This window comes from Cyrtonyx montezumae, unplaced genomic scaffold (assembly GCF_038088225.1).
Source record: "Cyrtonyx montezumae isolate F1298 unplaced genomic scaffold, pur_monq_1.0 scaffold_3, whole genome shotgun sequence".
NCBI lineage: Eukaryota > Metazoa > Chordata > Aves > Galliformes > Odontophoridae > Cyrtonyx > Cyrtonyx montezumae.
Window position 1 is genome coordinate 98,121,186 of NW_027072034.1, and position 17,634 is coordinate 98,138,819.

General features: G+C 36.6%; 1 protein-coding gene across 3 annotated transcripts in view; it reads right to left on the reverse strand.

The window, feature by feature from the left end:
* Positions 1 to 2,576: 2,576 nt before the first annotated feature.
* AEBP2 (AE binding protein 2) overlaps positions 2,577 to 17,634 on the reverse strand; it is a 52,028-nt gene continuing 36,970 nt past the window's right edge. The window contains exons 6-9 of one of the 3 annotated variants that reach the window (XM_065742522.1): positions 10,048 to 10,115; positions 6,299 to 6,412; positions 5,970 to 6,036; positions 2,577 to 4,696 (exon numbers count right to left, since the gene is read on the reverse strand). In XM_065742522.1, the coding sequence (XP_065598594.1) occupies positions 5,982 to 6,036; positions 6,299 to 6,412; positions 10,048 to 10,115 (237 nt within the window). In that variant the 3' untranslated portion in view covers positions 2,577 to 4,696; positions 5,970 to 5,981. The remainder of the gene's footprint in view (positions 4,697 to 5,969; positions 6,037 to 6,298; positions 6,413 to 10,047; positions 10,116 to 17,634) is intronic. The other 2 variants (XM_065742524.1, XM_065742523.1) reach the window with 2 other exon arrangements.

Below are 17,634 nucleotides of genomic sequence, written 5' to 3' on the forward strand. Positions count from 1 at the left end.
CAATTTGGGAGATTAAGCACTTGAATTTATACCTGTAAGCTCTGATTCTCACTTTTATAAGCATTAGAAGACTACATCTGTATTAATGTGACTTCATTCTGTTAGTCTCAATTCAGTTGATGTATTTGCAAGCACAGTTTTTTTTTTAAAAAAGGGGCCCCGCTGAAAATTTATGAAGATATTGTTTTTAAAATATTTTTTCCATTATACAGCTCAAACAAAACAGAAAAGGATCGGTGCTTTCTTTTTTGTTTGTTTGTTTCTCAAAATACATAATTCAGCGAATTATTAAAAGTTGAAGCAACATAATTTAGCGGGGTATTAGATTGAACTAAGTAAATACCAGGATAACTAACAGGCCTAGGGGCATCTTCACTGACTAAGAAGATCCATGTGACCTTACGACTATCTTCAGCTGTTGGAAGGTTTCGTTTAGAACTGATTGTTTTACAAAACAAACTGTTTATTTTATTTTCAGAGCCATGTCTATAGAACCTATTCACAGAACATCCATTTAACAGCTTATACAACATGACTGGAAGAAACCATAGATTCAGCTCCCTGCTTTTTTAGAAAAAACAAGTGTTCGTGATTAGACTTTTTTTTTATATATATATATGAACACATTCATGTGAAAAAAAGAACAACAAAAAAACCTTATGATTTGATTCACAAACCAGTGTATCAGTGGAGAGAAAAGATTAAGTGAGGGTAAATCATCAATTGTTCTTCATTCCCAAAATTGACTAAAAATCCTGTTATTCATGCTTAGAAAACTGTAAAAGTCAAGCCAACACATTGCAAAAGGACTGGTAATTCTGTGTCCAGGGATTTGCAAGCACTGCATCTCTTGAAAATTGGAACTTCCAAAGAACTCTGTTCAGCACACGCTCTTTCAAGATTTCCCAGAGCTTGGATGATCTAAGATACCCACAAATGCATTTGAGATTTCTGAAAATCTTTGCTGTCACCCAATGGTAAATGAGCAAACACTGCATCCCATGTCCCTCTGCTCCACATCCCTGTGTCCCAGCATTTACCTTAAGACAGTGCCACTGAAGATCAACTATGTAGGATACCAACACCAATGTTAAAACCCCAGATCTAAGTTACTGCCACAACTGATTAATTTTCATATCAAACAACTCAAATTCTAGCCCTGATCTATGAACATAAGAACTGTTTTCTACCATCTAAATATAGTCGATGCTTGCCTGAGATGGAGGCTGGAGGAGAAAGTCAGCTTCTTTCTGAATCAACGCACAGAATTATTCATGTTGAGAGGTTCCTTAGGAAAGTTTCTAATCCAACCTTTGGCTCAAGACTAACACTGAATCCTGACTAAGTTGCTCAGGGCTTTGCCTGGAACCTTAAACCTCCAAGAAAATAAGATTTCATGATCAACAAGTGCAATGTGTTCTAAGGCTCAGCCTTCCTAATACTGGAGGGGGGAAAATAAATAAATCTATTTCATGACCACCAACAACAACTCCTCCTGCTAAGCAGTTCTAGTAACCCTACCTCCACCTTATCTGTAACTGCTTACCTACTGAAACACTGCCATTAGGTTGCCCACAAAAGACTTCTCTTATCCAGCTGAACTTGTACAGTTCTTTCAAGCCTCATGAAATATGTACTCCAGATTAAAATTAAACTGCAAAATTACTAAATTTTCCTTCACCTCACCCCTTCTGTTATATGTAGAAGACAACACAATGCATCTGACTAAACCTCTACAAATTGGAAATAATTTTACACATTAAATCTTACTAAATCTGTCAGGAAAAGCTTGCAGTAAAGGGTAAATAACTATTTGTCTTGATAGTATTCTTCTGCAACGAAAATAAACAGTCCAGCTGGGAGGAGATATATTCTCAAGTAACTAGAAAATCTAAGTAATTGGAAAAAGGTGTTACTTAGAAAGACAAGAGGAAGCTTCTGTATGTTACATCCAAAACCAAATAACTGCTCAAGAGGTTGAGAAAAGAATTAATGATTAATGCTTTTCAAGAAAGACAGTATGAAAAATTGAATAATTTTTCTGAGAAATCCTATGCCATGCCTGTTCCACCTACCTGGTTATTCTGTAAAAACTAGAGTTCATAAGAGGTGGGCAGGGGGGCAGAAATAATGATGAAGCACACCTTCAGAGAAGTGAGTTTCATGTGAAACGCAAAACATGAAGTGCATTCTGCAAATTGGGTATATAAAAAACTTTAAGCATACATTGTTTTTTATTAGCTCAATTCTATAACTTCGAAAGTTAAAATCACCACAAATCCGCTTACCTTTTGACTCTACAGAAAAAAATCTTATCCTTTTGCTCCCAGATGTTTTGATTTTAAACTTCTTTCTTTCCTTCCAAAAGGCAAGTTGTATCACAAGAACATTAGAAAATACTTTTCTCATACCCAGGAAAAGAAAGACACAGCTTAAATGAAGAACACATGACAGAATCCCCAAATTCACATTTGCTTAAACACATGCATTTCACTGCTTATGGGCAAAATAAAAAAGATGGTGACACACATTTACCTTTGAAAACTTCATTGAAATCTTACAATTTTGAAGCTAACGAGGTTTGTTTGCTTTGTTTTATTAGAAAAAATACTCAGGCAAGGTCTACAATCATCTGTCAATTATAAATGACTTACAAGAAACTCATGAAGCAATAAAATTAAAAAAATACAAATACAAACTATATCTGAAACACTTCTATTTGGCAATTTTATAACAAATTCATAAAAGAAACAAAGATTGTGGATTATTTTATAGGTACAGAAAAAGCAGTAGGTGAAGTGCTCAAGCAAAAATAAAATAAAATAAAAAAAAACAACACTGCATTTTTTTTTCCAAAAATAAAGTCACATCACTACAGATTTTATGAATAATACCCTTATTAAACAACCATTCCAGAACATCTTATATTAGTGGTGCTTTTAATCTGCACTTTATTTTGTTTGATAAGATTTTTTTTTCATGTATATAAGTAATATTTTTAACCCATCGGAGCTAAGCAAGACTCTTGTGTCAGTACCAATGCAGAATGCATTTGTATTATACTAGGATATGCTCACTTCTGCAACCAAAGGGTTACTTCTAAGTTTTATTCTATTTTAATAAAGATTTAGTGTAAAAACTGCTGGTTATTAGTTTCACTGTAGTAAACTCCTCCCCAATAAGGAGGACTAACTCTGCAGTTTGACTGCATATATCCATATAAATTTTACGTATTAGTTCCTTCCAATAGCAAGGAAAAAAACTAATTTTGTGTTCACTATTAGAAAGGAGCGCCATTAATTAATTATGGGTACTATTCATCCCTCAAAGATTTCTGGGAAGGATGTTCAATGTGTTTTTGTTCTTACAACAGATATTAACAGTAGTATATAGTCCCTTAGGTATGTAAAAGAAGGGGTTTTTTTATTGTTAAGGAAGGTGCTTTTTTAAACAATTCTTCTGGCAGCACTAGTGAATTACAATATCCTTCAATATTATTTCTACCGTAATATATACATTTTAACTTTCATGCCTCTAGAAAAAACATCTACAGTACATTTCATAATATAAAAATATATTACAAATCTGCTGAAATATTTACAAGCAATGTCCTATTATCTATATGCAACATTTTTGTCTCCATACAAAGACTAACAGGTTAGACACATCTCTATTTGTCAGTTAAAAAAATCCATGGCTTCTTGCTTATTAAGCAAGAAAATGATTTTACTTTCCTTTTCAAAGCCAACTTTGGTGCATAAAGGATTGAATTTCTAGATATTTTTTTTAAAAATACCATTTTCTTTACATCTAGAAAACATTAGGCCAAATAAAAAAAAGTATACTTTACAAGTGAATGGGGATTCTACAGGTTCAAAAAAGAAAAATAAAACACAAATAATACTAATTGCTTAAGTAGAGGTTTTTCAGAAACCATCCATTGATATGGATCACAAAGAAAAAAGATCTCCTTTAACATACTATCCTACTCCTGAAAAGGGGGATCAGACATACTGCAACACTCTTAACATCTTTAAACCGTACTATGTGTATTCATAGTTGACTGGAAAACACAAGCATTCCATCAACACTTTTTTTGTTTTTGTTGGGTTTTTTTGTGTTTTTTTTACTATTATTCAACATATTTTATGGATCTGCAAAAGGACACGAAGTTACAAATGACAAATGATTACTATCCACCATACTGAAAGGGTGACAGGGTAATCCCTCGGTAGCTGTTTTATTGTCTGGCATGTGTTATATTTAGTTAACATTGACAAGAAGCCCAATAGCTTGTTAACAGTTCTCCTGGGAATTGTGAGTAAATGGTGACGGTTACTTTCTTTTCATCAATATAAACTACTGTATTCACTAAAGAAAAAAAGCAGCTTAAAGAAGAAAGCATGCAAAGCCTTTTAGTTGTTCCACTAAGTTGCCAGAAGAGTGTTTGCTCAGTCTCCCACTGTACCATTCCATGAAAATGTGGATATACAGTAATATATTAATATATTCCACAGAAGCATCAACTTCATTCACAGAATGTTTACACTAACCATAAATATTTATTAAAAAAAAAAAAAAGGATGGGATTTGACTAATGTGCAACTTTATTTCTAAATCCATTGTCAGTGACTAAGACTGCAGGTGTCCCCACTCGTTTGGTTTTTACCTCTTCAACCTCTTCTGGGGCATTGTTCTGTAAAAGAAGATAGAATAGTTTTTAGAAAAAGAACCTGCGATGTAAATCCAAGTTGCCTAGAGCATATTATGAAATCACGACTATAAACAATCAATCAATTTGATTGAAAGTCATTTCATATGATCCCAAATTAGCATACATTTCAGATGATTTCAAACTTTCTATTAGCATCAACATTTTATCATGACATTAATAGCTGTGATTGAATTCGTTAGACCACTTTTTCCACATGCAATATTTCAGTCTTAGATTTTACTTCTTTTGTCTCCCAGTTGGCCCCAAAGCTCTTTTTAATCACATACTGATCTATATTGATAGAAATTTGGTAATTGATAATGCATAGGGACCTTAATTTTACTTGGAAAGTGTTGCTCATTTTTCCTAATGGATTTCATCCCACAGATCACTCTTAAAGATTATTCTTTCTTTTCAAATCAAACTAATAATATATCAAGTTCTGCAAAGTTAATTGATATAAAGACAGCTAATGTCTAAGTTAGGTTATAAAACAGTCACCACATTAAGTGGTTTTAAAGTACATAATCCAATTTCCTCATAACATTTTATCATGAGCTGTTAACATTAACAATACATATGCTAATGCAAGTATTTAAAATACTTACATTTAAAAAGATAGCACATATAGTATGATGATTTATTTTCACATTGTAAACCAAGCTTTCATTAATTTGATTAGTGAAATACACTGATATTAAAGGTGAACTGAAAGGCTTATTGCATATCAAGACCTCAAATTAGGAACTCCATTCTAGGAACTCCTTTAGACACTCGGCCATTGGAAGGAAACTTTGTGGGAAAACAATCGTTTTCTTACCCCCCAACACCCTCCCCACGTCCCCACCATTTTCATGCATTTTTAAAATAAACCTACAAACACATAACTGAAGACCTCCAAAAACTTAAAGAGACAATTAAGCATTTCAGATTACCTTTAAAAACTGTACACACATACAACTGTGGGTACTGACAATTATGCAAGAACATTAATACAGAGGGGGGAAAAAATCAAGAAATTATTAGAAACAAGATGGATTAAAAGCCAATCAAATCCTAAAAACTTAAATGTGAATGCAGCTTATAGACAAGTGACATGGACTGTCTCCCTCTGACCCCCTTTATAGAATCTTGTATTAAAAAAATAACAGTACTTGTATACAAGTACAGATTTCAAGGTAATACTGCAAGTATTACAGCTGAATATAAATTATGTAAAGATAAATTTGGACTTTAAAAAAATTGGTATACAAACCAGCATGTGATCTTAACAGAAGTGATCTTTCAGGATTCCACTGTATGTACCTCCTTTACTAGAATTTCTGTACACCAAGCACAAAAAAGTAAAATACACTTGGTAAATACACACATTCCCCACTTCTTGGTAACTACAGTTCAGTTCAAGAAGTTAAGTAATTCCGAAATAACTTAAGACCTCAGAACTTAACTACTGGACGCTGACAGGACCAAGGCTCCCTGTTTTGGTGTATAATGCATTAGCAATTCCGATTCCCCAACATCAAAAAGTTAAGTGAGGCTTAAGACTATACTTAAGTAATGAAAATTTCAAAATTAAGACATTACCTGTATATGTTTGGGTCCAGAAGCAAGGCAGTATCTTTTGGTAGTTTTGATAAATGAACTACTTTAGTTTTTAACTGATGTCGCTCACTTTCATTTACCCACACATCAGGCAGACTATGAATAAATAAATAAAATAAAAAAATATTCAAAAAAGATCAACTGTTTTTCTTACCATAAAATTACGTGGTAAACTAGTACATATGAAGTTTCTATACGCAATCTCCAATTTCACTGGTTAAAAATCACCTTCACTGGAGCGAGGATAAGACAGCCAATCTTTACACACTATACTCCAAAGTCTTTCAAGTTCTCAACATGAAAAAGATACTAAACAGAACTTAGATTAATCCAGAAAAATACTAAACCAAACATACAGTAACAACAGAACTACATTCTCTATTTTATGGATAGCAGGAACTAAACAAATCTTTGAAAACACTTTATCTTACTAGGTATAAAATTTACTGCAGGTACACTAGTTTGCTCTAAGTATCCAAATGTCCTAACTTAGCTGAAGTTCAAGTACCTCTAGAGGAAACTCAGGCAATCACCATAATGTATTTTGGCTACGTAACAGTTCTTACTGTGAAATAGAATAAAACCTTACACATTAACAGGAAGCACTGTCTCAGTGGCACCTGCAGTGAAAACTGATGGAAGAGAGCTAGAGATATGCTGACTGACATTTTGCTCTTTAACTATTTGAAACAAAACCTGTCTGCTTCTGAGTGGCTTACTGCATTACTGCATCTTCTACTGAAAGCAAATTGAGTTTTTAAGGCCCTGCTGATCTTGTCAGGTTGTTAAGGAAGAAATTGGGCTTACAAATGCCATGAGTGCCTTACTGAAAACCTACTTCCTACCTCTTTCCAACAGTTAGCACTGACTAACCCTATGTAAAACAAAGAAATGATCCATACTGTTCTCATTCCCAGAAAAAAATAAAACGAACTAGGATTATTTTCAGCCCACATAAAACGGTGGGTTTTTTAATTTGTTGTTGTTCCTTTGCTTTTTAAATGACTGAAGAGCAAAAAATGCATTTCATGTTGGGCAAAAAAAAAGTTCACAATTCAGAACTAACATTTTGAAGGAAGTTTCAAATGGAGAAGAAAAACATTCAAAATCTTTTTCCCTCTGACAAAAGATATACATAACACATACTTTTGCAAATCATTTTTTCCAGCAATGAAAGTTAGCTGTAACTCAAATTCAACTTTTTTGGCAAGAGAACTGAGAAGACATCTATCTGAGAAGAAAAAGGAGTTTCTCCAGTGATACTGTTTTCACTTTTCAGGTGAAGCTGAAAAAAAATCAGGAAGTAATCTCTCTATCCAGGTTCAAAACCGCTCATGAAAGTTGAAAACCACCACAGACATCTTTTTAAATAAAGAAGATAGCAAATGCTTTAAAAAGAAGCCTTTTGAAAACCAATTCAGTTAGAAATTGCATGCTGAAGATGCAAAATGATAAGCATGTAAAACTCCTCACAGCAAATACCACTGGAAATATTAAGAAAACTTAGTAGTATTGTCACAAGAAAAAAATTAGAATAAATTCCTGTGCCAAAAAAATTCAAGTGTTATTTCACTCCATTATAGGAAATATGTTTAAGACTGATATTTAATTCTCCTGCAAAAATACTTAGTGTACAGAAAATCTGGAGCAATTTAACAGTATCTCCAAATGACTCACAGAAGAAAAGGTTAAATTATTATTATTAGCTCCATCTGAAAGGCTGATTAACAGCTCAGTACAATGGAAAATAATGAGTGCATTCAGCTTTTCTGAAGTGTGTACATGCCCTGTGTAAGACAAATGGATGACAAGCCACAGTATCTTGCCTTTTCTGTTCTTAACTCTAATAATCAGGATGAAATTAAATCTCCCAAATAATTCCTAACTGTATCACTCAGCACAGGAAGCATACTCCCTACCTAACCCAACCAAGATGCAAGAAATATGAAAGACATAATTCCTCCAAACTTATCAACCAGCTCTACAAATATCAGAGATGTACATTAAGGAATAACCTGTCTTTCTTAATGTAGAAAAACTAACAACTGAACCTACTTTCATGAGGTAAAAAAAAAAACCCTTTCGTCACTATACTAGGAAACAAAAGTCCCAATTTATTTACTTCTTATGCTCTTGCTATTACCTTTTTAATGCTTTTTTTTTCTTAAAATGTAATATACTTTCTTTATAAGTAATATTTTTGTGATGATAACTTCAAAATACTGTTGCATATAGTATAACAAGCTGTCCTAAAAGGCAGTAAAGAACTACACTTTTATACTATGATATTTTAGTTATTGTTTCCCAGGTTTAATTGAAACTTGGGGTCTACACGTGCTGCAAAGAGAAGGAAAAGCTACAGACATTTTAAAACTGCCAAATAATGTTGTAGGTTTACCAGCAAACTAAGTCCTCCATACAAGAAAGCTACAATTGACTGATACTGCCAAGTTCACACTATTGCACGTAACTGATCTGGGACACTACAGAACTGAGTAATTCATATCACTTCAAAGGAAAAAGTAGAGATTATTACATTAAGGTTTTTCATTGCCTTCAAACTCAATCACTTAAAAGGCAGTACTGTATATGAAAAGATTCCTTTGTTCTACATAGTAATTGCAAAATCTATGACTACTTCAACTGAAAATTGAAGTTATTGAGAAATTTCCCTTATTGATTAAATTCTACCAACTTACAGATATCTTCTGATATTACTTTTAAGAATGAATGTCTAAACCTGTGATCCTACCTAATTATGTAGGTACTGAATGCAACGTGAGCTTATGTATGGACTAAAGAATGAAAACCTATTATAACTGTATTTAACTTAAATATGTATATATGATCTTTTTTCTTAAAAACTGAAGAAAACGTTGATCATGAAGCATGTGCAAGAACTACTGTCTTACTGTCTCCCCTAAAACTGCTTTGCATACTGTTCTCCTACAGCGTAGTGGAAAGCAAGCATTTATCCTATTTTTCCATATAATAAAGATCATAATATTTACCTAAATTCATTTGTCAAGAGAAAGATATAAGCTCAGCTATTTCAATGAAGTTATTACTACTCTGTAGGTCACAAGCCTCCCTGAGAGCATTACTTGTGTACTGCACTACACACTCATTTGGAAAAATGTCAGAACTTTGGAAAAACAACAGAAAAAGTAATCAAATGTTGGAAGAGCATTCCAAACTTCAGTGGAAAAGCCCAAATAAACAGTATTAATATAAGACACACTCTGAAGGACCAATTGTGATTATTTTGCTGTTAAATTGTGTCCCCTATGCAAAGATTGTTGTAGTTCTACAATTATACTGATGGGTATATATTTTTCAGTGCCTAAAAATATTTGAGAATCATGATGAATCAGTGGTTTAAAAAAAAAAAAAGAAAAAAAATTGTCCCAGTGATATATTTCTTTATATATATGGCTGGCAAAATGATTCAATTATTAGAAGACCTCTTTATGTATAGCTATAATGACAAAAATGTATAAAAAAGTACAGCTTGAAGTTTACCTGAACTAGTATCAGAATCTAAAATATCATCAATCAGCAGCTAAAGTAAAATCAATTAAATCTAGAACAAGATTTTTTTTTTTAATTTCTAAATTACTTTTTAACAAAAATTGGAGGCATTTGAAAAAGGCAAAACAATTTAGGGACAGTTCATTTACCCCACTGTAAACTCCATTTAAATCCTATCATACTGCTAGGATTATACTCACATGTCTTCTGGCGTCCAATGAAGCAAGAGTTTTATTTTTCCAGAATCTTCTTTTCTTTTAGCTATTACCTGATAAGAGTTGAATAATTCGTTATTACAATCAGATTTGTAAAGTTGCTGCTCAAATAAATTGTTCTTCATTTTCAACTGGACATTTAGAAAATGCAAACTTTTAATCCTTAAAATTTGTATTAATTCTATGTATAAGTAGAACACACATGTCACTACTCAAGCCACTTATGTCAAGGTTAAATGTTTTCGCCTACTTTCCTTTAATATTTTCATAATATAAGAAAATCATATACACAGTCTTCCTTTAAAAAAGGTTCAAATTTTTAAGCAGTCACTCCAAAAGGTTTGACGTGCATGCATTCTTCTTTAGATGAGTTTCACCAATATCCTTTATAAATACAGACAGTTTCACAAGATGTGTATAGAAAACATGAGAAACTAATGCAGCTTATAGTTTAATTCTAGCATGACATAAGAATAAAATATTCTCTCATATATGCTTTGCAATCTGGAGACATTGTATGTGCAACTTCCTAGATAACCTTTAAGAAATCAAAAGGGAACAAAAAAGGGAAAGAATAACTAAGTACAGAAGGAAGTAAATGCTCCTTAGAAGAATTCCCAGTATTACTGAGATTGTTTAATGAATACATAACAAGGACCTTAACACGTTGCTATTACTATTACATAAATGGCAAGTATAAAGGCCTGTTGGCAATCCACAGTATTTAAAGAGGACAAATGTTTCCCCTGGTAAGGCTCCAGATGAGGAATTGTAAGAAAAGACTTATTTCTTACACTAGTTCACAGAACAATAGCATACAAAATGCTCTCACAGAGTAACTTTTTCAGGTGTAGGATCCTGAAGCTTGACTCCCAGCTTTAACCAAGACAGAAATTTAAAAATACACAAAGCATAAAAGTAGTAATATCTGTACCCGAATGAATATATATTCATTCAAAAGATTAAAAAAAACCATATTGCAGTATCCAGGAAAACAAAGAAAAGCCACTTGCTTCCTCTTCAACTGTCCTACCCTCAGCTTTTCCTTTGCTATGCATGCCACAATACTTCAAAAAATGCATAAAAGATTTGCTTCAAACTCCAGTTTCCCCCACTTTCTTCACCTCTGAGCACAATGCTTATTTAATCTTCCAAAGTTTCTACACACAGTCACTGTAGATATGGTAAACTTCAAATTTTCAAGCACAGAAACACAGTGGATTGCAAATCATCTTTATGAAAAAGGCTACATGAAAATGCAGCATACGGAACTTAAAAGTACTTAAGTCTATAAACTGCAACAACCAAACTAATTCTCCATAACTGAGTATCATGGTATATTAAACTTACTGTAGTAACCTAGTAAGGTTAAAGAAGAAGAAAAATAAAATGCTGTAGTGCACAGTTCTTCCAAAAGAGGGAAATTCCCAATAAAATTTGATCCAGTTTTAGTATTTGTCATTTAACATATTGGCAATTAATCTTGAAGTGTTGCTAGAAAGCTTTATGTCAAATTCTGCTTTTGATGTCATGTAATCTGAATTACAGATAAACTGAAGAAATGCAGCCTGTAAAAACTGTCAGAGGATGTCACATGGGCCACAGAAATGACAGGAGGGCTGAAGCATCTCTGCTGTGAAGAGAGGCCGGGAGAGCTGGAACTACTTAGTTTACAGAAGGCTCCAAACAGCCCTTCTATACATTAAGGAGGCCTACAAGAAAGATGGAAAGAAATTCTTTACCAGGGTTTGCAGCGCTAAGACAAACTATAGCACTAATGATAAACAAAGTTGTTCCTGCTCATGGCATCAGGGCTGAAACTATATGAGCTTCAAATTACCACCTCAAACCATTCTGCATATCTATCACAAGAGGATACGGTACACAAGTGTTGGAAATATTTTTTTTCCTGAAATCTTTGCCAAATAGACAAAATTTAATCAACTCTTACATCAAAAATATTTTAAGATTCTTAATTTAGCTACTTGAAATATTGTTACCACTTTTCCTCACAGGTCTCAAGTCACATCCATAACACAATATGTCCTTTTTCTAAGTTTGGAGCACAGATGAAAACTTTTTTTTTTTTTAATAAAGATTTAGAAAGTGCTTCCCCAGTCTGTTCACACTTTAAGATTTAGTCTTTGCCCAGTATCCATATTCTACTTAGCTGTAGATTGGAGACATGAACCAGGAACTAAATAAAGATATGTCAGACTTCACTTTACAGGACAAATAAAAGTTCATCAGCTTTTCTTTTTAAAAACACATTTTCCTGTCCAGACAATCTCGTTCTCAAGTTACCCTCACGTTTTAAATAGATGCAGACAGTTCTCCCATGTTAATGCAAGCATAATGAATATTGTATTATAAAGTTTAGAGGTGGCATTTTAAAATATTGTTTAGCCGTATTATTCTGGTTATAACCCAGTTAAAATGAAGGTAATCTCCACAAGCTGTTCTTCATCTTATCTAAAATTGAAAGAACAAGAGCTAGAAACCCAAGCAGAATATACAAGCCCTCAAATCAAAGAATCATAGAATCATAGGGGTTGGAAGGGACCTCAAGAGATCATCGAGTCCAACCCCCTGACAAAGCAGGTTCCCTACACCAGGTCACACAGGTAGGCGTACAGGAGGGTCTTGAATACAATATATAATTGAATATAATATAAATATATACTGCACCTAAGTTAAAGCTGGAACTGCTGCTTTTACTGGGATTTACATTATAACACATACTGACTCCAGAACCTCAAAGAGATCCCACGTGACCCATTCAAGCTGCATTCATCTACACTCTCCAAGAACCAACAAAGAAGCCCCAATTTTTCATTTTCAGAAATTTACAGTGCAAAACTTTAGACTCTTCTTCATTGCAACCACGAAGTTAAAAATAAACGAATGTCTGTAACTGACCTCCCCTCCCATTCTCTCAAAAAAACAAAAACCACACTCACACAAATACAAGTATAAAATAGACTAAAGTTACAACATTTTTACAATACAATACTGACTGAATTATACCACTGCAAGCAGTACTCTTATTCCAGAAGCCTAGTAAGATCTTCAAGAAATCAGTATTGATGTAAGAGCTTGAAACAGCTTCTGTACACACACAAAAAAAGCTTAAAAAAGAGGAGAAAGTAACTTAACAGTAGGATAGCAAAGGAGCAAAGGAGATAATTATATATTAAAAAGGCTATGGCAGTCATAGCTAGGGATGCTTTCATTCAGATACACCTGGAACCAATGCAAGTTTTGCAGACTATTCTTCATATCAGTATCTTAGTTTGTCCTTACTAAACACTCGAAAGCTCAACAATTCACATGTTTTCAACTGGGATCAAAGATCTTCATGCCTTACAGGGTACATGTCTGGTTTTGTTTATTATTCAAGTAGTATGTCAGCTTTCTATTAGGAAACAACATTAATCTACGTACATACATGTATTCCTTCTTCCCAAATGTACTTTGAAACTGTCAAGTTTAAAGATGTATTTTAAAAAGATGTAAAATGTATCTACTACTTTTTCCACAGTTAGCACAACAAACATGCTACCACCCTCTAGGCAGGATTAAGTCAGAAATACAGCCATGATACAGACAAAAAAGGTCAAGGAAAAAAAAAAATCACATTTTTTGAGCTAAATATTTGCAGCATTAATATCAAGTCTGCAAAAGGTACAACTGAAATGGAAGATATCTACCATATTTGAATGATGTTGCTCCAAATACTTCAAGTCACTTTATAAATAACTCAAATCCACTTATATTTCAGTAAATGCAGTTCAACAAGTGAAGGTATGTACAATACAGCTTTATTTGGAAAAAAACGAATCTTACTATATTACCTAAATTTCATACACAGACCTTGGAACAAAAAGAATATTTTGCATTTATTTCTGCGCAGGAAACTATGTAAAGTTGATTCAACTCAGAAACGGAGTTCTACTGACCTCTTCTGGAAAAGGAAACAAATGCCACACTCTTGCATGCTTATTCACTTAACTACGATTTGGAGGCATAAGATTTCAAAACACATGCAAATAATATCAGTGTATGTGACCACAGAACTGCAATCTCTAAAGTCAGAAGTAAAAAGAACAGATTAGTAATTGATTATTTTAGAGAACTAACCCTATCAACAAAAAAGACAGAAGGTAACATGCTAGGTACCTTCCTAAGCAGTTCAATGTCTGCTCTTTATGTTAAAGAGAAATTCCTTGACTTTTTCTACTCGATAGTGCAAAGAATCAATGTATCAAGAATTTTACTCCAATAAAGAAAACTAATCAGAAAAATAAAATCAAAATGAAGTCAAAGGTGAACTTCTGCAAAAGGCACTGATGATTGTTTTACAATTTTCCATGTCTATGAATAAGATTCAAAGATTTAAAGAAGAGCTACAGTGGCTGTGTAGAAATTCTTCACATTTGCATTTTTTCAGTAAGATAACTATCCCATAAAACACTACATTGTACTGATATGCTTATAACGAATCAAGAAATAAGCCTATAAATACCTCAGCTTTCAAAAGCTTTATGATCAGATCTCTCACTTTCGGAATTCATGTCCCTGATAACTATGCATTTTTTTCTTTATCTGAAGTTGGACTACAGAAACCATACCACACTATACGAATCCATTTTCCAAATCAATGTTCTTACTCGCATCTGAGGTGACCATTCACTCAGTATAATAGCGTATGCCTATAAGATTGCTTCTATAATCTTTCTTCTGTTAAGTATTGCATGTATATGCATATGCTAATACAGTAGTGATGTGTAGCGTACAGCGGGAATCTCAGAACAGTACTGACACTGAAACAACTTCTCCCAAAGCTGAGGAAAAAATACTATTAGGTTTTCAGACCTAATCAACCCCCTACCATCTTGAGTGGCAGAAAGACAGATAAATTTAAATGGTATGCAGTACTACCTCCAACTTAATTTGAATCAGTTTAGCAGCACATTACTCCCTTTAATTCCACCTCCTTACAAGTTACTGTAACAGCCAGAGGTGAGTGTCCACAACTGAACAGTCTCTCTAGATAACCTAGCAGACTAAAGCAAGCTGTGAACTAGAAGACAACCTCCTTTTCTCACAGAATTTTAAATTCCATCTTGGATAGGAAAACTAAAATGAGGTTCAAATACAAGAGCAGCAAAATAGGGCACCAATAGATCTCCCACTGCAGCTGGTGTGCTCAAAGCAGATACAGGAATAATGTTTGGGGAAAAATGTCTGAAAGGCTACATAGATTTGTAACAATCATCAGCCTTATGGAACAGAAGAAAATGCTAAGTTCCATACACAGAACATCATCTTTTGTTGATGGAAAGAGGATGACAGTTCAACAGATTAATCACTGGATCAAATTAGAATGGAGGTGAGAGTGATAGGTCTGCAGCTACCAGTATCACCTTTCCAGCCATTTCAGAAGAGAGGCATCACATTTGCCCGTCACCCACATGCCACAACAAACCTGGTTAAAGGATGATGAAGGATGATGGAGAGTGGCTTGGCAACCACATCCACCAACTGCCTCAGCCCTCTAGGGTGCAAACAATCTGATCCAAGGATCTGTGAGCGTCCAGCAATCAGAGGAGGTCCCAAACCAACTCATCATGGATAATGCTGATCATGGCAACTAAATAATGTCAAATGATGCTCAGTAAGGAAAGCTTAGGCAGCCCAGCAGTTCGTGCCTGACCTCTGACGGAGCGTGTGTGTGAGGAGTGGAGTGTGGAAAGAGAGAGCTTTGGTGCTGAAACGTGCTCTGGGTGCTGCTAGCACAGCTCTCAGCGGCTGCTTCAGAGCCACTTGATTGTTGTTCACCCCGAGCCCGCGCAGAGCGGGTACACGGGACATCGCAGAGAGGCACATGCAGCAGCACAGGTAGGCAGCACGAAGACTGGTGGCTGGGGGGCGCATGGTGAGGGCCCCTTCCCAGGCCGCTGTGTGACTCATGTCTCTTGTCCTCTTCCAGCGTCACACCTGCTGCTGTAGCGTCAGCGCCGGGGAGCACGTTGCCATCTCCCGCTCCCCCTAGCCCACCGCAGCTGGTGGAAGTATGGAGGCAGATTTAGACACGTACTGCCCCATATGCCTGAACAACTGGGATAGTGCGGCATACACCATGCCGTGCCGCCACCAGTTCTGCTTCCACTGCATCCAGCGGTGGACAAGCACCACGCCCCAGTGTCCGCTCTGCAAGCAGAGCGTGAGGTCCATCATCCACTCTGTGCGAGCGGACGACTACGAGGAGCTGGTCCTCACACCAGCTCCAGTGGCATCCATCGCCACACAGAGCTCCCGCAGTTCTCCAGGCAGCCCGGCCCTGGCCTGCAGTGCCCAGGCGTTCTGTGGGCGGCCGGCCTCTCCCCTGCCACCTGGGCTTCGCTCTCTTCAGGGAGCACCCGGCCCTGCTGCAGCCCCTGCGCTCCTGGCTGCAACGGAAGCTGCGCCGCATCCTGGGAGCTGATGAGCCACGTGCACAGGCGTTGGCAAGCACCGTCATCTCAGCCCTGCGCCTCATCGGCTTCGAGGAAGAGATCCTGCGGGAAAGGCTGGATCTCAGCCTGCAGGGCCACACAGGGAACTTCATAAAGCTGTTCATCACCTTCGCCGTGCAGAGGTGCAGCAGGGAGGCTCACCGCTTGCTGGGCTTCAACATCCCCCCTGCTGCTGGGGCAGAGGAGCCCAACTCTGCAGCAGAGCCCAGAGCTGCAGCACACCAGGAGGCTCCTGTTCCTGGCCCAGCAGCCTCCAGCAGCCCTGCCAGCTCCAACACAAACAGGGCAGGAGAAGAACTCAATGGGCGTCCCAGCCACCCATGTTCCAGCCCTTCAACTGCCACCATGGAGCAGGCAGCGCCTACTTGTGAGGAGCCAGATGCCACCAGCCAACCTCAGCAGACCCGGCGAGCCCCAAAGAGGAAGGCCAGAGGCTCCCAGGCCTCATCATCACCGAAGAAGAGGCCACTGCGCCGGCAGGACTAGAGCTGTGGGGTACAGATCGTGAGACCGGGGCCAGGCGGCAGCTGGGGCACACACCAGCCCCAATACACTCTCATCATCTGTGTCCAATTCCAACACAGAAATAAAGTAGAAAGACTGCAAAAAAACAAGTGTTGGTATTGCTAACCACACGGCGGTTGTCACATCTCAGTCCTTTCTGCTTTCTCCCCTTTTTCCTGATGCCATGCCACTGCTGCATTCCAGAATGGGCTTCAGAGAGGGAAAGGGCAAATTTCTGCACCCAGGGAGGGACACTCCCAGGCTCTTCTCGAGCCTCAAGGCCCTTCCCAAGCCTTGTAGCACTTCTTTGGACCTGCTCCAGCACCTCAGTGTCCTTTCTGTATCAAGGCATCCAAAAGTGAGCACATTGCTCAAGGCGGGGCCTCACCAGTGCCCAGTACAAGGGGAACACTGCTTCCCTAGTTCTGCTCACCACACCATTCCTGACACAAGCCAGGATGCCACCGGCCTTCCTGGCCACACTGCTGGCTCATATTCAGCCGACTGTCCATCAGCACACCAACAATGTCACTTCCTAGTCCTTGATGCT